Source organism: Tupaia chinensis, unplaced genomic scaffold (genome assembly GCF_000334495.1).
Source record: "Tupaia chinensis unplaced genomic scaffold, TupChi_1.0 Scaffold000147_1, whole genome shotgun sequence".
Lineage (NCBI taxonomy): Eukaryota > Metazoa > Chordata > Mammalia > Scandentia > Tupaiidae > Tupaia > Tupaia belangeri.
Window position 1 is genome coordinate 7,203,018 of NW_006159617.1, and position 24,684 is coordinate 7,227,701.

A 24,684-nucleotide genomic window follows, 5' to 3' on the forward strand; every position below is an offset into this window, starting at 1 on the left:
GATTTGTATTTAAGGATATTATTCATATGGAAACACTACTAGTAAGAATGGCATTTAAATCATGCTATGACTATAAGACTAAATCTTAGCGTAAGAAATCCATCTGTCCATCCTGCAAATATTTGCTAAGTGCTGTTCGGCACACTTTTAGTACTAAGGTAGAAATAACAATGAGTGGGACCAGCAGATCGTGTAATGGTTACGTTGGTAGACTCCCATGTAGGTGACTGCGATTTGAATCCTGGACACCGTGGCTTGAAATTCACACCATGCATGTATACATCGTGCCCAAAATCCAGAGAGGATAATGGAGGAGAAGGGATTGCATGGCCTTCCCCCTTGGGAGGGGGTGATTTCTCACTTTCTGTCTTTCTCTGTCTCTCTGGTGAGCACATGCACCCTATAGTAAAAATCTCTCTCAAATTTAAAAAAAAAGAAAAAAGAAAAAAAAAGAAAGGTCAAGGAGGAAGGTAGAGGCCCAAACTTAGGTAGGTCCTGTCACCTGAGTTTTTTGGTGTTATTGCCAAGTTATACCATGCTGTGCACCAGACACTCCCTGTTACGTATCTGAGTACTCACTTTCTCTTGTCTGGGGGCAAAGACCTGACGGTCTAACTCCTTCCAATTATGTCAATGGTTCCACATTTTCTTTAAATCTTACTCATAAGTTACTTATTTTGTGTATAAACTTTGAAGCTGTGTATTCTGAAACCATGTCTATGTCCCATCCTCTCCAGGGGGAAGGAGAGCTCTTTGAAGTTACTAAGATACTGCATAGAACAGTCATTTTTACTGGGTTTTCATCAGTTCAAATTAGGTCACTCTCAGCATCACTTTTTTGAACTCTGAGAGAATGAAAAGCGAAGAGAGTACGACAGTTTAGAACTGCATATGTGTAACAGCCAGGAGGTAGGGTTGGCAGAGAAGACACAGCCAGTTTCTTTGTAGTGATGGTTAGGTATCTTGATAGTTGGAATCTCTACATGTGATCAAATTTCATAGAACCATATATCCTCAATATATACATACACATATTTCCATAAACAAACATTTGTGTGTTTATGCGTGTGACAGTAGGTGAAATCCAAATGAAGTCTGTAGGTTAGTCAACAGTGTCAAAGTCAGTTTCCTGGTTACATTAATGTACTCTGGTTATGTGAAATGTTTTCACTGGGGGAAGCTGGGTGAAGGGTACAGCAGAATTCTGTAATATTTTGCAACTGCTTATGAGTTTAAAATTACTTAAAATAAAAAGGTTTATTTTTTTTAAGGGAATGGCAAACTGGCCTATAACCAGATAAATTAAAGTATAGTGACTAAACATTGGGAATATCTGACCTTAGACATTATTACTGCAGTAACTAGAAATCTCATGGCTGTTGATCATGGATGACTTAGGCTTTGGACAGAATTTAGGACATGGTATCCTGTTGTCTTCTCTTAGGGAATAAGAAAATTCATTCCAGATAAAGACTGATACTCTATTAAAAGGGAATAAAATAATGTATCTTGACTTTATGTATGACTCTTGTTATCTGCATATTTATACAAGTTATATTTATTTATACAAATTAAATTTGCGTATATATTTTTGCATTTTGAGAGACTGAAAAGTGATTAGAATAAAAGATTTTGGGATAGTGGGTATGTGTGATAGTCAAGAGGTAGGGTGGGCAGAGATAGCACAAGGCAGTTTTTTTATGGTGATGGTTCGGTGTCTTGATAGTTGGAATCTCTACATGGGATCAAATTTCATAGAACTATGAAAAGTCATGATGTATTTTTCTATTCAAAAATGCATCATGACATTCCTGATGAGCCAGTATGTATTCATACACACACATGCATGTCCATCTACACACCTATATACACGTGTGTCTGCATATTGTCAATGCATGAATAAACAAATTTGTGTAAATAATTTAAAAACCATTTGTTTTAAACTCCTGCTTTACCAACCAGACTTGATAAACAAATAGAAGGTAGGAAACTAATTTGAATTCCCATTTCTTTTCTTCCCCCCTTTATTTTTGGCATGAGTTCTAATTAATAGAGAAGAAATAAGAAATGTAGTAAGTAGGTATTCCATAGATGGGTAACCTTCCTCTAGGTAATAGAGGAGTGTCTTTTCTTCACTTCCCCCCTCTGGCTCATTATGCACCTGTTTCCATAGCCAAAGTTGCTGTGCTGATGTCACTGATGTTCTTCGTTGTGTCTTCCTTCTCTCCTCCAGCTATCTTAATGACTTGGACCGCGTAGCTGACCCTGCATACCTGCCTACGCAACAAGATGTGCTTAGAGTTCGAGTCCCCACCACAGGGATCATCGAATACCCCTTTGACTTACAAAGTGTCATTTTCAGGTAGTAACTGAGTCCTTAAAACCTACTTCAGCTTTTATGGCTTGAGTACATTTTGTGAACTCTATAAATATTGAAATCACTAGCCTTTCTAGTGATTATTATCGTTAGATACACAAATGGAACAATGTATCCCTGTAAGAAGAAGCTGCAGAAAGATATACAGAAGGTTTCTCATTTCAATTTAAATCACCAATAAATCAATAAAATCTTAGTTTGTTGGTAGCTGAACAAAATGAGTTACTCAGATATTGGTCCTAACTATAATTTTGTTGGAATCTAGCAACATTGTCCATGAGGACAATGAGTGTATTTTTAAAATAAGATATAAACGACCTTATGGTCCTATCAGGGTGGAAATGATGTTGTCAGAACTGTCATGTTGATTGCTCTTCCTAGTCCTTTGATACCACGGCAATAGTTTTCAGTAGCAATAAAAACCTGTGATGTTTTTATATTCATCAAACAAGTTGCTTGAAATTTTTCAAAGGACATGATTTTGAAAATGGGCTAATTAACCTAATCTAAATTTGCATAGCAAAATAGAATGAGAATGAAAATGTATTGCCTCCCTCTCACCACTGCGGTTCTGTCTGGATAACACTTCAACAGAAGCATTGTTAATTTTTCGTTTTTTGGGGGGTTTTTTAGATGAGAAAAAATAATACCAATGTATGTTCATTTAGTCTTTTATTACACAGTCACTCAGTTGTACTTTGGGTTAGAATACAAAGCACAGTGCTGTGAGAAATGAAGCCATGTGACTATGTCTTGGAGTGCAGTGTTGGGTCCTCAGGAGAACTCATCGCATTGAAGACACATTGGATGCTGATAGGTTAGGAAGTAGACGTTATGTAACGCCTGCTGGATAACTCTGCCAGGTGGCCCTTGTCAGTGGGCCCTCCATCACTCCTTGCCAGAGCAAAGGATTCTGTACCTGTGGTTGAACCTGCCAGCCACACACTGCTTTAAAAGACATAACCTTCATGTGGGTGACATTTTGGAAATATTTCTGAGTCTTTGTGTTTTTAATCAACAAAATGTTTGCATGAGATGATCTTGAAGGTGCCTTGTAGTTCCAGCATTCTATATTGCTTGAATTTTGAGTTTATAGCATGTAGAGATCTATAATGAAACACACCAAATTTCCTTCCTCTTACAGCCATATTTCAGAATATTTCCAGAAAACAGAACATTTCATGGGAATTTTTGTCTCCTCACTACTTTGCAGTTAGTACGTTCTGCACCCACGTTACTATCACCACTTGTTTGTTCCATGTTTTGTGCTCTAGCTTTTGAAGGACATTTTTGCCACCTCAATAAATGTGATAACTTAGAAGTATAATTTCCTGCCACCATCAAAAGCATCTTGCAGGGCCTAGTGTGACAGGATTTCATGGAATGAAGATATGACATAAATGAGTAGTGTATTATTCACAGTGGCATTAGAGAACTGTCAGCATTTTAGTATTTCTAAAGACCTGACAATTCCTATTTTGATGTCTTTAGTTCATAGGTCTCCCTGGGTCCATTCGTTTTGTCCCTTAGATCTCTCTTCTGTAACCTTCAAGACGTTAGAGCAGGCACTCGAAGCTCCTTGAGCTCTGAGTGGAGGTTGAATGCTGAGAGGAAAACACCAGGAGTAACTGCAGGTTCTCAGCTTGATGCTTTCAGAGCCCTCTTCCAACTTCTGTGCCTCAACCTCTCCTCCTCTGAGAATATGTATTTCATGAAAACTGTATACATTACAGTCAAGATAGGACTGAACTGTTTGAAGAAACTTTAATTCAGTGCCCAGCACTGCTCGGTATTTTCCTATATATATTGTCACTCAAATTAGTTGGTGTCAGGGTTGGTTACTAATCAGTAATTCAGGAGTGAAGAAACTAGGAACACACACTTAAAATAGTTTGAACTATGGCTTCTGTGTACTACTTGGTAACAACTTGGTGTTTTATGTGACACTTCATTTTCAGCAAGTTAGCAAATTGGTCTGTACACAGCAAAGCTTTCCTGGGAGGAAGAAAATAACCCAGAGTGCTTACCCTACTGACAGAGGACCAGTGGAGTCATGTTTGCATTCTGTTGAAGCATTAAACTACCCCTATCGAAATGAATAGCATCTTATGTCTTTTAAATGTATTCGTAGTCATTTCTAGCACCCACAAGAAATACATGAAGACCTAATTTTTTTAAAGAGGTTTTGGCCTTAGGGCACATGCACTTACCAGAGAGAAATAGAGACAGTGAGAGGGTAAGTGAGAAATCACCTCCTGGGGGATGGCCAAGCCACAATCCCTTCTCCTCCATTCTCCTTTCGTGATCTGGGGCACGCATGCACACATGCTCAGTGTGATTTTGAAGCCACCAGGTCTGGGACTTTAACCATGGTTGCCCATGTGAGAGTCCAGCGACATAACCACTATGCCATCTGCTAGTTCCAAAAATCAAATTTCATAGGCCAAAGAACAAGTTCAGTGTTTTGCATTAGGGCATAATATACCAGTTGATGGGTAGTTAATAACATACCTTTTTGCTTGGCCAGGATTTTTTTCATTTACAAAGCTTCACTTTTCATATACATTGTTAATTTTCTAGTAACCACAATGATTTATTACCCAGAATATCCTGACTTTGAATGTTAGATAATAGGAACTTAGTAGATACTCAATAAGTCTTAGCTGTAATGACTTAACCATTGTCTTGAGAATTTTTTTTTCTAAGTTTGTATGTGTTCTGTGTTTATTAATTTTTAAAATTTAGTTCTTCCTTGTATGTTATTAATGTGACTATTGTTAACCTTGCAGAATGGTGGATGTAGGGGGCCAAAGGTCAGAGAGAAGAAAATGGATACACTGCTTTGAAAATGTCACCTCTATCATGTTTCTAGTAGCGCTTAGTGAATATGATCAAGTTCTTGTGGAATCAGACAATGAGGTAAGTGCTCTCTGGGTAGGCGATGGAGTATCGTTGTCTATTATCATCTGATAGAAATACGTGATAGGAAGTAGAATGTGGGAGATGGGGTGAACTGACTTCACTAATTGTTTCACAGTTGATTTTAGGACTTTTAAAATAACTCTGTGGCTCATTCACAGCGGTTTGCTCTTCTGTCAGATATACGAGCAGGTGTGTGTGTTCACATCTAATTAGGTCCTATTTGATACTATTAATACTAGGCAGAAGTTCTGAAAATGAAAACATGGAAATCCATAGGTTAATCATCAGTTCATTTTATAGCCTTCTTCCTATAGGCTAGAATTGGGAGTGTTGGAGTGAGTCACCCTGTTTCATCTTGTTTTCATTTTGTTTAAATCGCTGTTTGTGTGATGGGTGGGTCCCGAAGAGTACTCAGAACCTTTCTTGGCAAATGTGAATGACTTTGCAGCTGGGCTCTAAATCAGTTCATTGCACAGCCGTGAAGGGTTCTGGCGATGTGGTCTTTCTGCTCATAGAATTCTATAGACCATGACATACTTTTGTCTCTACTAATAGTGAGTGATTGAAGAAGCGTCCATAATATGCCTGTCTGGAAAACGGAGTCAGCATTGTGATCTCCCCATTATGGGGAAACTTAACAGGTGTAAATACAGATTTTGGGGATGGTAAAGGCTTGAGGATGAGTCACAGTTGATTACAGAGGATAATTAAGGGGTATAGAGAACTGTGTCATTGAACTGGAGTGTGTGTGTGTGTTGGGGGAGTGGAAAAGATGCCATAGATACCCTGTAAGAGGCAGAAATTGCAGACTGATAAGCCAATAAAAAGTATCCTTCTAATAGGGAAGAAAATATTGAAAATGGAGTGAGGTATCCATAGTAGCTGATTAAAATAAGATCTGGCATGTTGAAATATACTGTACCACTATGAAATACTGTACATGTTTTAGTTATACAAGAATTCCTGGCTTCTTGGTTCTTTTGAATATTTTGTTTTTCTGCAAGTATTAGTATCTATTAAAATGCATGTCAGTCCTTTATAGCATTTTGTGTGTGTAGGATGGATAAAGTTTCCGTGAACCTATGTCTCACTGCTGACAGTTACCGATCCATACATTCTAGAATCTTCCCAGGTTGCACGTATATGGGCTTTAGAGTTCACCAGTGAGCTTAAAAAAAAAAAAAAATGAAGCTTGTTTATCAGCCACTTGCCCCCTGTAGCTGTAGAGAAAAATACCAAAGGAATGCTAAAATAAAAGAAATCGACTTCTTGTCAGATTAAGGCATTGTGGGGAAGAAAAGTCTTTGTCACCATTTCTCTTCTTCGTTTGCGCTCCAATAAAATAAAATTCACATTTATCAACTACACAGAAGACAGAAGCGCATTGAAATTTTATTTCTTATTGTAAACATTCTAGCTAGAAAAAGATTATTATCAATACACATCTTATAAGGGATAAATGCATTATATCTATAAAGAAATTATATGTTGCGATTTAATGCTAATCAGTACACCACTTTAAAATGAGCAGAATAGTCATTGACAATTTATTGGGCTGCCGAAAAAGTCAAGACAAATTTTTTCTCTTTTCCTATGCAAAAATGCATCATGACTTTTCCAACAACCCAATTATTATATCTCCAAATAAAAATAGAACAGATCTCAAATGTATGCAACATACTGTAATATTAAGTGTTGAAAATGGGGCTGACCTTGTATGTAGCCTAGTGGTTAAAGAAACTGGATCCACATGGTTGACCCTGGTTCAAATGGTGGCCCAAGTCGCTTGAAAAACACACTGGGGGGACCAGCAGTTAACATAATGGCTATGTCGCTGAACTCTCATGTAGTCGACTGTGGTTCGAGTCCTGGACCTGGCGACGTAAACTCACGCCGGGCACATGTGCGTGCGTGCGTGCCCAAGATCCCAAGAGGAGAATGGAGGAGAAGGGATTGCATGGCCATCCCCTCCTGGGGGGTGATTTCTCACTTTCTGTCTTTCTCTTTGTCTTTCTGGCTAGTGCACGCACCCCATAACAAAAAAACCTCCAAAAAAAAAAAAAAAAAAAAAGAACACTGGGCATATGTGCATGCATGCCCAAAATCCCAATGAGATTGGGAGAAATGAAGAAGAGGATTGCAGTGTGATCATGCCCCACTGGGGAGTGCTTTCTCCTTCCCCTCTCTCTCTCTGTCTCGGGCAAGTGCACATGCCCTCTGGCAATTAAAAAAAATTGTACATGGTGGATTGTTAATATCTTTGATGTGATTATCATACACTATATATATGTTTTTAAATATCATCCAATGCTCCAAAAAGATGTACACTGATAACATGTACATCAAAAATTGTAATAAATAAATAAGTGAAATTAGCAGAATAGGAAAGAAAACAGATTTGTCAGGCAACTCATTTGCTATAAACTCATAGCACATAAACCTATTTCTTTTGTTATCTGGACATTATAGAACATTTGTCCCACTTTTCACGTGAACATTGCAAGTAGAGATTCAATTTTTATATAAAAGTATATATATAATTTCATTTGCCAGAGAGCACATATACTTTGCCAGAGAGAGAGAGAAAGGGAGAAGGCACCCCCACACACACATGCAGGACCTGGTCACAGCCACCATTCCTTCTCCATCTCCTTGGGATTCTGGGCATGCACATACATGTGCCCAGCTTGTCTTTCAAACTGCTGAGTCTGGGACTCCAGCTGTGCATTTTTGGTAGTGTGCGATTCTGCTTCTTCAACTACTATGCCATGGGGCCAGCCCAAAAGTATGTTATACTAATTAGAAAGCGACATTGTTTTGAGATATCTTGAAGTCTCCACAGAAACTTACTGTTCAATGCATAGGTACTAAGTACATCTAATACTTGTGTCTACTTCCTTCAGTTCCTATGGTAATGCATTATGCTCATTTTGCATAACTGCAGGCTAGAATAATAAAGATATTTCATTAGGTCACTGCCCGGTCACTTGTGAATGTTTGGAAACTAAGGTTATAATTCTGCGATGTAAAAGTCAAGGTATATGGTGTTCTTTTCTCAGCCCTCAAGTCAAGCCTGGTGGTGGTATTGGAGATGATCTTAAGTATTTAAGCATAATAAGAAAAATGCTGCTCATTGATGACTTCATTCATGTTAGCCACAGCCACCCCTGTTAGTAATTAGGAAACACCATCAAAAATATTTGTTAATATTGGATGCAGTTGCAATATCTTCTTTTTTATTTCAGATGTACTAATTATATAAAAATTGTCATTGCTTTTCCAACTTTTTAAGTCATTAAGGAATTCAGAACTACAGACTTGAGCTTTCCCAATTTTCTAGTTTCGGTGAGACAAAACTGAAGAAAACTGAGACATTTTGTTCTTGGTTTTAATCTTTGATGTTCGTAATTTTAATCCAAAGCAGACTCTGTTGTGCCTTTGTCTGTATATATTTGTGAGAAAAACCTGGATATGGATTCTGACAGCCTCTTTCTGTCCTGGAGAACTTGGAAAATGCACTGCACAGCACAAGCCAAGGCAGCTCAGGGAAGTAGCTGAGATTATTCCTTTTGCTTTTGCTTCTGATATTTCTAAACCTTTCCGAATCCATCTTCCCAATTTTACATAGGTCTGCTTTTATCTGTCTAGATCCTCAGCCATCCTGTGGTTTAGGGAATGATCGTATTTCTTTTTCTCCAGAGAAGGAAACATACGATCAAGTCGTGGGCCGGAATTGGCAGGGCTACAGAGAGCCGCTGGGGTGTGTTCCCTTTGCTTTCTTATTTTCCCTGTGGAAATGCACCAGCGTGAAGCCAACTCTTAATGCTGTGATTCTTTCATGGGTAGATTATTTCAGTGCCGTGAAAGCCCAGAGCACACAATGAGGCATTCACATGGCATATTTCAGTTTTTCCGAATCTGTGTGTGTATGTGTGTCTGTCTGTCTGTCTCCAAACACTACCTTTTCATCTTTATTTGTCTGTTATTCTGTTTCATGATTATCTCAGCCCCCGTACAAGTACTTTCTCTAACCTTGTCTCAGGGACTGTCTTCCTGACCAACTTCTTTATAGACTCTCGAAGCCTGAGAGCTTTTTTCCCCTCTGCTTCCTTTTTGAATGTAAGCTCCTAATGAACCAATTTTCTTGAACTAGTCATGATAAATTATACTGTAGTTGTATTAAAATATCAAACTAGATCTCTGTCTTATCCCGGGCCCTCCACAGACTAAGATGGATTCCCAGCATCAGTTCCCATAAACATTTATCCTTCACCCAGGACCAGATTGCCTCCCTCTGGACCAGCTTTCTTCCCTCCCCTCCCCTCCCCCCACCGTCACCCCCGTGTCCTCTAGAAACTAGACTCAAACCTGGAGAAAAGGCAAGAGAAGCTGTGAGGCAGACAAGTACACGGAAGTGGAATGAAAATCCTGCCCTTTCAAGAGGAAATTGGAGTAAATCCTCTCCACTACCTCTAAGCTCCTATTATTACTGTAGATGACAGTAAACCGGCCAGAGATCCTTTCCCAGTAATTCAGAGTTTCTGTATTCTTCGTTTGACTCTGAACTGTCTGAAAACAAGTAGTCTAGACTGTGCATTTCCTTTGGATACTTCTCTCTCTCCTAGGTTTTAAAATGAAGCCATTTTGAAGTTATTCAACTGTAACCAAGTCTGAATATTTTCTTTGAAAGTGTGAAACATGTACTTTGTTCTGCTCTAAAAACTCTGAGTGAGCTTTTGGGAATTTTCTTCAGATAACATTTAGCTTTGGGGGAAAAAACTGAGTAAAAATTGAGAAAAAATTCAAACTCCAAAGGAAAGATCTAAAGGAAACTTTTAAGTCGTTAGAAGGAAGAGCTTGGTTAATATATCCGGTCTCTGATCATCAACTGGATTGACTCTAACCCTCCTTCATTGACATTTAACCAAACTATGCCTTTGGTACACTTGGCTCGGATTTATGACCTGATTAACAAATATGCTCTTGAAACACACTCAACTTTTTTTAGATTTAACCCTGTCCCTATTTGTTCATTTCTTTATTTTCAACCACTTTTCTCCTTTTTAAATTCCTCTTTCCACCTCTTTGTTCCTCAGTGTTGCTATGTCTCGTTGCTATTCTTTTCCTCCTATGTTCTCCTTGCTTCTCTTGTGCTAGGCTTCATGATCACCATTTGTGAGTTTGAACCAGAGACCCAGATGTAGTGCTGATAAGGGTGTGGGGAAGGAGGCACACGTGGGCACCCTGTGTGTGAATGTCAACTGGAACTGGAAATCTTAGGAAGAATTTACATTGAGTTCTGGCTCCATGCCTGGTAGTTGAGACAACTAGATCCCACATGGCAGAAGCACTGTTGGAGTCTCAGATGCAACAGCTTGAGAAATACATCAGGCACATGTGCATACATGCCCAAAATTCCAAAAGAAGGGAGAGGTGGAAGAGAAGGAATTGTGACATAATCATTCCTCAAGAGGGAGGCAGAGAGGTGCTTTCTCCTCTCTCTCTCATTCTGTCTCTCTGGTGAGTACACACATCCCTTAGTAAAAGGTGGGGAACTTTACATCTAACCCATAACAGTGTAGTCTGTTCAGTAGTTTTTTTAAAGATGAGTTATGTTATATGTAAAAGACAGATTGTGGAATAGTATTTAGTATAATCCAGTATCCCCATGCACAACTAATTACATATATATAATTACTGCAGGGAAGTTTATTTGACCCACCCCCAAGAGAAGAGAATTTGAAAGATTTTCTACCAAGACCAAGGTATAAAGGGTGGTTATTTATTTTCTTTTTGGAGAGCTTTTTGCTACAGGGCACGTGCGCTCACCAGAGAGACAGATTGAAAGAAAGCGAGAAATCCCCCCCCCAGGGAGGATGGCCATGCCGCAATCCCTTCTCCTCCATTTTCCTCTCAGGATCTTGGGCACGCATGCACACGTGCCCAGTGTGAGTTTAAGCCACCGGGTCCAGGACTTGAACCACGGTCAACTACATGGGAGTTCAGAGACATAGCCATTATGCTAGCTGCTGGTCCCAAGGATGGTTATCGTTATCACTAGGTCAGCAGTCCTCAACCTTCCTGGCACCAGGGACCAGCCTCATGAAAGACAATTCCTCCCTGGAAGGATAGGGGTGGGAGGGAGATCGAGACTGGTCCTAGGATGACCTGAGAGCACTACATCCATCTTACAGCTCACCTGCACCATTGCCGTACACAGTATATAATGAAGCAATCATATAAGGGTTGGTGCTCCCAGGAGATTGAATACCTCCTCTGATCCAACAGGAGGCAAGCCCAGGCAGCAGTGTGAGTAAAGGGGAGTGACTGCAAACACATATGAAGGCTTGCCCCCTGTCCTCCAACCCTTCTCCTCATGACTGGGGGTTGGAGACTCCTGTGCTAGTAATAGCATTAGAAATAACTACAATTATTATTTTGTAATGGTAAAGAGAATGGAGAATTTTAGCTCTGCTTTTTACCTATGTTGTCCATGTTTCCTTTATATTGTCTATGTTTTCCTTTCTGATTTATAGGAATTCCATATGTCCTTTGAATGTGCATTCTGTCATATATACAACAACTGTCTTTTCCTTTGTAGCTTAACATTTTCTCTTCATAGTAGCTCTTGGATGAACAAAGAAGGCTTAATATAAATTTCTCAAAATTTCCATCTATGGCTATATGTTACTGTGTGTAACCACATATGTGCACATGTACATAGGATAAAATAAATCCCATGAGAACTCTGGTTCAAAGGACGGTAGGACCAGCTAGTGAGCTTAAGACATGTAGCACACCACACACAGTTACGTACCCTGACCAGTGGGAGCCCACAGATTTACTCAAGCATCTCTTAGCAACCAGTAAACGGAGGTAATCGTGGTCTGTTACAGGATTCACTGTGCCCTTAACATAAAAACAAGGAGTTACTCAAATTAGCTTTTCCTGGTGCTGAGCCCCAAGTGACTTATCCTGTAACTTCGTAAGGAGATGGAGTGGGAGGAGTTGATCAGATCCACAGTAATATCCCTTCAGGAAACCAAATGTTAGATTTTATAAGGTCTGTTTGTTACTCTTCCCGCAGTGCACATTGGTACCATGATATGAAAGTTTGTGATGGGCTGATACCATGTTGTCTAAATTCCCAACTTGGTGTAAGAATAAAACTTAGTAGCTAGGAGAGTGCTTTCGCTTACTTCTGTTTTTATAAATTATTTCACTGATACAAGAGAGTATAAAACCATGGAAAACTTGGGACCAGCAGTTGGCATAATAGCTATGTTGCTGGACTCCCATGTAGTCAACTGCAGTTCAAGTCCCAGACCCAGTAGCTTAAATTCACGCCGGGCATGTGTGCATGTGTGCCCAGGATCCCATTAGGAGAATGGAGGAGAAGGGATTGTGGCGTGGCCATCCCCCCTGGGAGGTGATTTCTCATTTATCTCTATCTTTCTGGTGAGTGCACGCACCCTATAGACAAAAAGAAAGAAAGAAAAAAAATGGAAAAAAAATTTTGACATACCTGCTTCAAATTCTTATTTTTCACAGAAGTAAAATGATATGATTCAATTAAAGGCCTTGGGTACCCTTCCTGATGTGATTTTTTTCCCCCTGCAGAAAAAGACATTGGCCCTCTAGTCAGCATGTATCATTCGTAGGCATTTAAAATTTTTTTTAATGTCATGCATATGTGTCAATGAGCACTCTGAAGCTGGATTCTAAATGTTACATGTGATTGTAAATTTTATTAAAACAGCTTTATTTTGCATGTTTTTCACTCCACATTTAATGTTGCTACATGTGCCTCTAATTCATTTATTTATACCACATGTTGTTCTGTTCTGTGAATTCGCCCTGCTGTCTTTACCTGCCTCTGTTTGCAATGCACATTATTTCGTCCTGCCTGGGTCTCTCACCTTGTTCCTCATAGAATTGTCTTTTTGTTATTGACATGTGCGTGATTTAAAATAAATTAAAGAAGTTAACTGTTTTCCTAATAATATGAAGATATATCCCTTATTTTGTATTAAAACTTATAAGGAGGGGACCAGCAGTTAGCATAACGGCTGTTGCTGGACTACCATGTAGTCGACTGTGATTCGAGTCCCAGACCCAATAGCTTAAACTCATGCTGGGCGCATGTGCGTGCGTGTCCAAGATCCCGAGAGGAGAATGGAGGAGAAGGGATTGCAGCGTGGCCATGCCCCCTGGGGGGTGATTTCTTGCTTTCTGTCTCTCTCTGTCTTTCTGGTGAGTGCATGTGCCCTATAGCAAAAACCTCTCAAAAAAAGAAAAAAATTATAAGGTTGTTGCTTTTCATGGGCTTTCTGTATACTTATAATTGATTTTGTATATGGTAGTAAGTAAGGATTTAATATTTTTGAACTATGTTTTTGTTCAATTGTCTCAGTACCCCCTATTGAATAGTAAGTCTATCCATGTTTTCTACTCATTTATCTTTTTTCTTTGTTTGTTTGTTTTACTATAGGGCACATGTGCTTGCTGGAGAGAGAAACAGAGAGAGAGAGGAAAAGTGGGAAAACATCTCCCCAGAGGGGTGACCATGCCATAATCCCTTCTTTCAGTATTTCGGGCATGCATGCACATGCACTGGATGTGTTTTTCACACTGCTGGGTCCAGGACTCAAACTGTGTAGTTCGCTACGGAGGAATCAGCTACTTTAACCACCATACCGCCTGGCTGGCCCAGTCTACTCTCTAATGTTTAAACAATAAAATCGCCTGACCACATATTTCTTAGAACATATCTCTGTTGTTAGATGATATATGACCATATATGAAGTTACTCTGCCAATCTTGTGGCATATTTCGTATGGCATGGTTGGCTCATGAAAATATTCACAAATGGGCCCAGTGGCAGGAGCTCATGGTACTGGGCAGGCTGAGGCTGCAGGAGAGGCCCAGGTTCGATTGATTGCTGGACCACCCTAGAGGCAGGGCACTGTGAAGTGCAGCTCTGGTCTCAGCTACTGGGAGGTTGAGTGAGGAGGGTCAGGACACAACAAGGTCCTATCTAATAAAAATATATGTAAGTAAAGAAATGGATACTTGTTAGAAAGGGAGGGGGGAGAAAAACCATATCCCCTCACTTCATTGTGGGGGGAAAAAAAAAATAAAGCCCTCTGAAAAACAACATGTGTGTGTGTGTGGCAGGGGGGTTGTCTTACCAGCTTAGTTTTAAATCTCCCACTTCGATTGTAAACTTGTATATTTCTTCTTCTAATTCCATCTTTCTACTTTTCTATTTTGGGGCTTTATTATTATGTACATTATAAGCTTGAAATTTTTATCTATTCCTGATGAATTATTCCTTTTGTTCTCAAGAATTTTTTTAAGTCAGAAATGCTCTCTGCTTAAATAATTTGGTTATGCAGGAAGCAAACCAGCAGCAGTCTGCCCTGCCTTTCAGCCATGGGTTTATTAGACTCAAAAGGCTCCATGTTTTGTAAGTCCCTGCCGGGAGACAGCAGCAAGAGGCAGTTGGTGGCAGCAATGGGGTGAGGGCAGCAGGTAGGCGGCATGTGTAAGAGGTCACTCAAACAGGTAGAGACCACCATGGGGAGGGAAGAGTATATTTGAGATGCTGAGTGTGTAGGGACAGAAAAGCAAGCTATGTAGGAAGTAGAAAAGTTCAATTCAGCTTTTAAAAAGCAGCCGCTTTTGAACTTACATACCATAAAATCCCTTTTGAAGTATGCAGTGGGTTTTTGGTACTTTCACAGAACTGTACAATCATCATTTTTTATTTTTTTGCACGTACACTTTATATTTTACAGGAGTTTTGGGTTCACAGTATTGAGCAGAAAGTACAGAGATTTTTCCATATACACCCTCTACCCAAACAGGAATAGCCTTCCCCACTGTCATATCCCGCACCCTGAACAAAGTGAGACATTCGTTACCGGCAGTGAAACTGCGTAGCCACATTGTCATCACCCAAAGTTCACCATTTGCATTAGGGCTCACTCTTCATGTTGCACATTCTGTGAGTTTTGACAAATGTACAGTGTCAGATCTCAACCATTGTAGAATCTGTAATACAGAGTAAGTTTTATGTGGACATAAGTTTTCAGTTCTTTTAGGTAAATACTAAGGAGCACAGTTAGTAGATTATATGGCAAGAATGTGTTTATTAGTTTTGTAAAAACAAAACAAAACAAAACAAAAACAAACAAAACTTCCAAAGTGTATTCCAGAGTAGACATTCCATTTTCCCTTCCCTCCAGCAGTGAGTGAGAGTTCCTGTAGCTCCACATCTCCTCCAGCATTTGGTGCTGACAGTGTCTGGATTTTAACTCATTGTTACTTTAATTTACAATTCCCTGATATCAGGTGATGCCAAGCATCTTTTCCTGTGATTACTTGGTATCCGTATATCTTCTACAGTGAGGTGAAGAGGTGACTTGTTTTCTATTTAGACTGTTTTCTTTTCTTTTTTAATTATTCATTCATTTATTTTAATTTGACCAGAGAAAGTGAGAGAGAGAGAGAGAGTGGGAGTTTCCCACCAGGTCCAGGACTTGAACTGTGGGCTGCCATGTGGAAGAGTCCAGCACCTTAACCACCACGCCACCTGCTGGTTCCTCCTAGACTGTTTTCTTACTGCTGTTAGCTACTTATTTATTTAAATTGCCAGAGGTAGTGGGTGGTAGCTAGAGCAGGGTGGGGACAGAAAGGACCTCCTGGGGTGGGAAACCTCCGGGGGTGGTGGAAAGAGTCATGCTTCCATCCCCTCTTCTCCATTTCTCCCTTTTTTTGGGATTTGGGGCACACATGCACATGCTCCTGGCATTTTTTTTTTTTTTTTCAAACCACTAAGACTGGGATTTGACCTGACCGGCACAGATGGCCATGCAGGATTGGGCTCCCTTACCCACGAGGCTGTGAAGATTGCTCTTGTTACATTTTAAAAGTGAAAGTTCTTTGTATGTTTTGAGTAATTTGTTACATATGATCAGTTTTTTCTTTTCTTTTTGCAAATATTTTCCTCCCAGTCTGTGACTCTTCATCTTGTTGTATTGATTGTGACTTTCTCAGAACACATGTTTTCTAATTTTAATGAAATTCAGTTGGCCAGTTATTTCTTCTATGAATCATGTCTTTCATGCTGTATGTAAGAATTCATTGTCATACCTAAGGTCATCTAGATTTTCTTGATTTTCTTCTATGTTCTCTTCTAGGAGTTTTATGATTTTCATTTTACACATGGGTCTAATTCATTTTGAGTTTTTTTGTTTTTTTTTATTAAGACTCTAGAGTTTGGATTTTTTAATTATTATTATTATTATTATTATTATTATTTGGTATGTAGATGTCTCCAGTGGTTCCAACATTGTTTGTTGCAGAGACTTTATTGTATTACCTTTGCACATTGGCAAAAATGGGATGGTTGTAATTATATGGTATATTTTGGGGCTTTCTGTTCTGTTTCCAGATCTATTTGTTCTTTTGCCAATACCATGCTATCTTGAACTACTATAGTTTTACAGAAATTCTTGAAGTAGTGTCAGTCCTCTGGTTTTGTTTTCCTCCTTCAACATCGTATTGGCTATCCCGAGTCATTTGTTTTCCCCTATAAACTTTGGAATCAGTCAGTATCCATTAACAGCTGCTGTGGTTTTTATTAGGATTGCATTGAATGTATCAATCAAGTTGGGAAGAACTAACATTTTAACAATATTGAGTCTTCCTCTCCACAAACAAGGGATATCTATATTTATTTAATCCTTCTTTAATTTCTTTCCAATTCAAACTGAAGAACTTTAATTTTATTCCTTTTAATTTCATTCATCAGAGGCTCAAAGTTTTCTTCATAGAGATCCTGTGCAAATCTTTAGATTTATACCTAGGTATTTCATTTTGGGAGTGTTGATGGAAATGATATTGTTTTTAAATATCAGATTCTACTTGTTCATATCAGATGTACAGGAAGGGCATTATTTTCTGTACATTAACCATATATCCTGCAACTTTGCTATAATCACTTAAAATTTCCAGGAGTGTTTTTGTTGATTCTTTCAGATTTTCTGTGCAGATGATTGTGTCACCAGTGAACAAAGACAGTTTTGTTTTTCCTTCCCATATCGAATACCTTATATGTCCTTCTTGTTTTGTTGTACTAGCCAGAACTTTGTACATTCTTGCCTTTTTCCCGATCTTAGGAAGAAAGCTTCTAGTTTCACAGTTAAGTAGGATGTTAGCTATAAGTTTTTCATAATGGTAGCTGTAAGTGTTTTGTAGATGTTCTTTACCAAGTTGAAGAAGTGTTCTAGTTCTAATTTGTTGAATCTTTGTCATGAATAAATTTTGTCAAATATGTCTTTTGCATCTTTTTCTATTACCATAGATATCACTGAGTTGTTTTTATCTATGTTGGATTTGATTTGCTAATTTTTTGTTGAAAATTTTTACATTTATTTTCATCAGAGATACTAGTATGTAATTTTCTTTGCTTTTATTGTCTTTGTCTCATTTTGGTATAAGGATAATGCCGCATAGAATGAGTGAGGAAGTTTTCTGTCTGCTTCTGTCTTCTGAAGGAGATTGTAGAGAATTATGATAAATTCTTTCTTAAATGTTTGGTAGAACTAATGAGTGAATCAGTTTGAACCTGGTGCTTTCTGTTTTCAAAGATTAGTAATTGTCAATTCAATTTCTGTAACAGATACAGGCCTTTTGAGATTGTCTGTTTCTTGTGTGTAAGGCTTATCAGACATTTTCAACAAATAGTTCTGGGAAAACTAGGTATCCACATGCAAAAAAAAAAAAAAAAAAAACAAAAAACTGACATGTTTCTTATACAATATATGAAAGTTAACTTAAAACAAATCTTCCATAAAAATGTAAGTACTAGGGACCAGCAGTTAGCGTAATGGCTATGTTGCTGGACTCCCATGTAGTTGACCGTGGCTCCAGTCCCAGACCTGGTGGCTTAAACTCACGCCGGGTGTGTGTGCATGCGTACCCAAGATTCCAAGAGGAGAATGGAGGAGAAGAGATTGTGGCATGGCCATCCCCCCTGGAGGGTGATTTCTCATTTTCTGTCTCTGTGTCTCTCTCTCTTTCTGGCAAGCACACGTACCCTATAGCAAAAACCTCTCGGAAAAAAAAAAAAAAGAAAGAAAAATGTAAGCACTATAAAACTACAGAACATACAGAAGAAAACACAGGTATAAATCTTCATAACCTTGGCTTACACAGTTTATGAAGATTGAATTGTCTGGATACCCATGATGAAAATCAGTTGATCATGAATGTACAGATTTATTCTGCACTCTTAAGTTTTATCCCACTGGGTGTGTGTGTGTGTGTGTGTGTGTGTGTGTGTGTGTGTTTCTTCCATGAAAGAGTAAGAAAGTCAAGTGCCCCCAAGGAAGTCTTCACACTGTAATCTACCCCCAGCCTCAGGCAGCCCAAAGCATAGACACCTGCTCACCTGGTGTACATAGGGAGGATGCGCACTAAGGACCTTCCCAGGTGTCCAGTTACTGCTGTGTCCCACTCTGGCTCCCATATCTCTCCTTAAGTAAGTACTGCACCATTTTGACTTTTGCAACTTCGTACTAAGTTCTGAACTCAGAAAAATCTGATTTCACTTTTGTTTTCCTTTTTCAAGATTGTTTTCACTATTCTAGGTCCTTACACTTACATGTAAATGTTAAAATCAGCTTGTCAATTTCTACAAAAAGCAAAAACAACAGCACAGCTAGGATTGGAGAAAGGCGACATTAACTGGGCATATTATTTGAGAAGTATTGCTATCTGAGCATTTTAGAAGAATGCGCATTGTGCCATCGTTCAGTATAGTGTTGTACTGATGTGCTAGTTCCAGGCAGTTCACAGTGTTTTCTCAGGTCATTTTGGCTTCTGATCTTCTGCCTCATTGCTCTGTTCATTATTGAAAGTAAGGCACTTACTGAATTCTTGAACTGTTACTGAGTTATCTGTTTCTCCCTTTAGTTTTGTCTTTTCTGCTTCTGTTTTGGGATTCTGTTGTTTGGTGCATACATTGTTATTGTAAATATGTAATGGTATGCCTACTTGATTGATTTAACCTTTATAGTGTTAAAAGAAAAATAAACCAGCCAATTTAATAGAGCTTTAATAGAGCCAATCTTAACACAGTTTAAATTGAGCAGTTGTACTCAGACTTCTGGACAACTCTGGCTAGCCTTGTGGTCAACTCTGTACTTAAGTTCTGGAAGAGTAAAGTGACATGTATGGGAACGTGACATACAAAAATGAAAGTGAAGGAATGAAGCATGAAACAATTTGGGTTGACTACATTCTGAAGTCTGTCTGCATTAACACAGTTTAAAAGGCAGGATGCCTGTGACTGACTGAAACCTAGCAGCTGTGATTGGCTGTAACCTAGCAACCAGCTCAGAAAAACAGCCCAACGTGTAAGACTTTGGCTTATCCATAGAAATTCAAGTGTAGGAGTACAGCAGTAGTTTTAGGCCAAAATAGTTTTTAACAATTATAACATGGCCTTTGTCTCTAGAACCATATTTTTTTTTCTTGAAGTCAGTTTTGTCTGGTATTAGTTTAGCTCTACTTTGGTTACTGTGTGTGTATATATACACACACACATACATACATATATACACACTTATATGTATGTATGCATATGTGTGTATGATATATATAATTATTTCATACAATATATTGATTTATTCAAAAAAATTAGAAAATGTAGGTAAATAAAATGAATAAAACATAAAATCAAAATTACCCTTATCCAACTACTCAGAGATATATGCATATATATATATACATATACATACATACAGATATAGTCAGCCCATTTGTGTTTTTAAATCTAAAGTGTGTTTCTTGTCAGCATATAGTTTGATCCTTTTTCTCTCTCTATTTTTATCCATTCTGTCAATCTGTGCCTGTTGATCATAGGTTTAATTCATTTACATTTAGTATTATTATTATGGATTTTCACAGCCACATTGTCTGGAAGGCTGTTGGTTTTCAAGGCCACTGCAGAGATGGGGAAGGGGGATGGAAATAGAACACATTAAAATGCTACAAAACAAGCTGTTGTCACCCAGATTCAACTGTTTTTCTTATATAAATCTCTTCAGATTGTTGCAAGTCTTTGGCTGATTTCCAGAATGCTGAAAAAGTGGATATTGAAAAATTTTGCCACAGTTCTTTTTAGTTTTTCATGAACTTTTATAAGGCCTTACTCCACTGTTTCATGTTTGCATTCCTGTGTTAAATTTTAGAGGTAAAGCTGAGCATACCATAATTATGGAAGCACAGCTGATGTGTGAAAATGCATTTTTAACCTATTCGAATAGCAAAGATTAGAAAGAAGAACATAGGAAAGTGGTCATTCTGATACGCTGCTTATAGGAGGACACTCTGCCAATAGTACAGCAATGTGTAAAATCCTTTGAGGTGTTTCTACTCTGTAATCTAGTAATGACACTGCTGTGGATTTTATGCTTGTTGTTTAATAAGTTACATGTCCGAACGGCATTATTTATAGGTGTGAATAATTGAAAACAACTACATTATCCAGTAATTGGAAGTGATTAAAAAATTAAAAGCATACCTAAAAAAAAAATTACTGTGCAAATACTACAAAGAGATAATATAGATATCCAATTAATATTAGCAAGTTGATCATGATCTATTGATGAAATGGCATGGTTTCAAATTAGCATATATAATGTATCTGATTTTTAAAGAGTGTGATGCAGATACTTATAGATGCACACACAAATGTCTGAAAAGTTAAATTGAAACTCTTAGCAGTGATTATCTCTGAGTAGTTGGAATAAGGGTAATTTTGATTTTATGTTTTATTCATTTTACTTACCTACATTTTCTAATTTTTTTGAATAAATCAATATATTGTATGGAATAATGATATTTAAAACGTTAAGAAATCTTTTTTAGAAGATTCGATTAAAATGTGGTTAAGTAAAAACTAGCTTTTCGAACTGCTTTATCTTTTCCTAATTGCTTTCAAAAGCATAAGATAGAGATGCAAATGAATGGAGAAATAAGTACAAATGTCTAGTCAAAGATGCTTAGCAATTTTAGAAAACATCCTTTTTCTGTCGATGTGCTGAAAATCTCTTCAAAACCGAGACAACCCTTAGAAATATACAAATTAAGGAGTTAATTTCAAATGAAGGAGACAATTTTATGAGGCCAGGATTACCTCAGCACAGTTTTGTTCATCTTATATGGAGCCAATGCAGAGAGTGTAAAGTCAAAATAAATAAAAGCTCTACATTGTAGACGATCTGATGAAAATGCAGCAGGCCCAAAGCTAGCAGAATCTGGACCGTGTTGGTGGCCAATTTTACTTACCTACATTTTCTAATTTTTTTGAATAAATCAATATATTGTATGGAATAATGATATTTAAAACGTTAAGAAATCTTTTTTAGAAGATTCGATTAAAATGTGGTTAAGTAAAAACTAGCTTTTCGAACTGCTTTATCTTTTCCTAATTGCTTTCAAAAGCATAAGATAGAGATGCAAATGAATGGAGAAATAAGTACAAATGTCTAGTCAAAGATGCTTAGCAATTTTAGAAAACATCCTTTTTCTGTCGATGTGCTGAAAATCTCTTCAAAACCGAGACAACCCTTAGAAATATACAAATTAAGGAGTTAATTTCAAATGAAGGAGACAATTTTATGAGGCCAGGATTACCTCAGCACAGTTTTGTTCATCTTATATGGAGCCAATGCAGAGAGTGTAAAGTCAAAATAAATAAAAGCTCTACATTGTAGACGATCTGATGAAAATGCAGCAGGCCCAAAGCTAGCAGAATCTGGACCGTGTTGGTGGCCAGATTTAACCAGCTGAGGTCTTTCTTGATTGCCATCTGATTCCCCCTTGCCTCCCAAAAAGAATATTTTTGTCTTTTAGCAGAGAATTATATTTTATACAACCTAAAATCATGATCTGTGGCTTTTTTATTCTCTATTTTTAAAATAGCTCATCAATTGGAACTCCAGGCTTAATTTAATAAGATTATGTGAACTGGTCTCCAGAGAGACTAGATTAAGATCCAAGAGGTATTGACCACATGATGCAGCAGCAACATACTGCTTGGACCATGCTGAGTCCATAAGGAAGATCATGGGTTTGGTTCCCCATTCCACCTGCATACACCAGGCACATGTACCCACGATCCTGACTGGCTGAGAGGACCGAGGGGGTTGAGATGAAACCCTGTTGAGAGTGCTTCTCTCTCTCTTCTTACTCTCATTAAAGAATAAACGTTAAAAAATTTCAAGGGCGTGGATGCTATATCTGCCACTCTCCAGTTATCTTATGCTGCTACGTTAAGTCTGCTACAGTAATATTGCTAACATATTTTCACACATGAACCTATGAAGAAAAGTGATTTTTTTAATTGCCAATTAATATGAGTTGTCACTTTATTATTATTTTTTTTAATTTGTCATGTGTGCTCGCCAGAGAGAGAGCATGAGAGACAGGAGTGTAGGGGAGAGGGAGAAAGCAGCCTTCCAAAGGAGTGTGGTTACCCCTTGATCCTTTCTCCATTTCTCCATCCCGTCATGATTTGGGATACACAACACTCACATGAGCACAACTAGCATGTTTTCCAAGCCACCAGGGCCAGGATTCCCACCACGCTGTCAGCCATGTGCAGTCCAGTTCCCTTAACCAGTAGAGCATGGTTACTTTAAAAAAAAAAAAAAGAAGAAAAGAATAAGAAAACAGGGATTTTTTTTTTATTGGACATTGGGCAACCACACCAAGACAGTTCCTGAAAAGGCTGTAGAAAAGTAGGAAATAGAAAAAGTCACACTGCCCTGAATTTGTTTATTTGGTGGTGGTTTTTGCTTTTGTTTTGTTTTTCTATATAGGGTGAATATACTCACCAGAGAGACAAAGTGAGAATTTGTCCCCCAGGGGGGATGGCCACATCACAATCCCTTCTCCTTTACAGGATTTTAGGCTTGCATGTACCTGTATCCAACGTTATTTTTAAACCGCTGGGTCCAGGACTCAAACTACAGGTGACTACATGGGAGACCAGTGACGTGACCATTGTGCCATCTGCTGGTCCCTTATTGCCCTGAGTTAAATCACCTCCTACTCATTTCAGGCTGGATCATCTTGACTAAGTTAATATTTTTGTGCCTTCTTTTTCATGTAAAAAAAAGGGGGGTATTATTTGTCTTATTAAAATCAATTACATCTAAATTTCCTGGCACCTGTAAACATTCAGTGAGTTAGTTTGTTATCAGTCATTTTAATGGTGAAAGAAGTGCTGTTGTAACTTTCTAGAATTCTAAACATCTTCATCTGTGGTGAATCCGTCTTCTGAAGAGAACTCTTTGGCTTGACATTTATGCCGTACAGCTGGATTAATAGACTTAATTGTTATTTGTTAAATAAGTAAAAATATGGGGAAAAGTAGCATTTGTGTAAAGGCTGAAAAAAAATAAAGACACTTTTGTTTGAGAAAATGTCTTTCAGAACAACAGGAGGAAATGGTTCTAAAATGCAGAATAAGGGACTGAAAACAAAATGACTTTGGAGATAGAGTTGTTTTTTTAGAGAATTATTTATTATTTATTTAATTCCATTTGTTATTATCATTTTTCAATTTGACCAGGTAGAAACAGAGCAAGAGAAAGCGTGAAAGCAAGCTGCCAGGTCCAAGACTCGAACCACCCTCAGCCATGTGGGAGTCCAGCACCTTCAACCACTATACCACCTGCCGGCCCCATGAGATAGAGCTTTTCATATTTATAATATGTATTTGTTACCTGTTTACATGTTTTATTTATCATGGCATTTGTATTATTGTGACTCTGTAGTTAAAAAAAAAAAAAAAAGACAAAAATTCTCACAAACTTGCTCATGGTGGCTCATGAGACCAGAGGACCCCAGGGTGAAGCTACTTTATCGATACCTGGAACCACAGGAGTTAGCTTGGAACTATCTCTCTGCCTCTCGCTGGGACTATCTCTCTGTCTCTCGCCTCTGCTTCTCTTTGCTTCTGTCCTGAGTCACATCTTCTCAGTCTCGCAACCAAAGAGAAAAGGGACTTTCTTTGCCAACCCCATAGTGAAAAGTCTCAGTCTGGGTAGTTGTACTGGAGTTGCCTCAGTGTGAGGTCCCAGTACCCAGGGGGCTGGGGCAGAACGCATGTCCTGAGGGTGCAGTGACGAGCTCACCTGGCAGAGAAAATAGCCACCGCCATAGTGTTTCTCAGCTTGTGGGTTTCAACACACTAGTGAGTAGCGGCCATTATTGGGTCGTGAATTCCATATGGTGGGCCATGAACAACATCATCCAAAAGTACAATAGAATAGATGTAAATGAAGTGGAATAGAAAATGTTGG

At 38.3% G+C, this 24,684-nt stretch overlaps 1 protein-coding gene across 1 annotated transcript in view; it reads left to right on the forward strand.

Moving 5' to 3' along the window:
- LOC102468263 (guanine nucleotide-binding protein G(q) subunit alpha) overlaps positions 1-24,684 on the forward strand; it is a 214,820-nt gene that overhangs the window by 133,125 nt on the left and 57,011 nt on the right. Inside the window, exons 3-4 of the mRNA XM_027770679.1 lie at positions 2,234-2,362; positions 5,167-5,296. Of these exons, the coding sequence (XP_027626480.1) occupies positions 2,234-2,362; positions 5,167-5,296 (259 nt within the window). The remainder of the gene's footprint in view (positions 1-2,233; positions 2,363-5,166; positions 5,297-24,684) is intronic.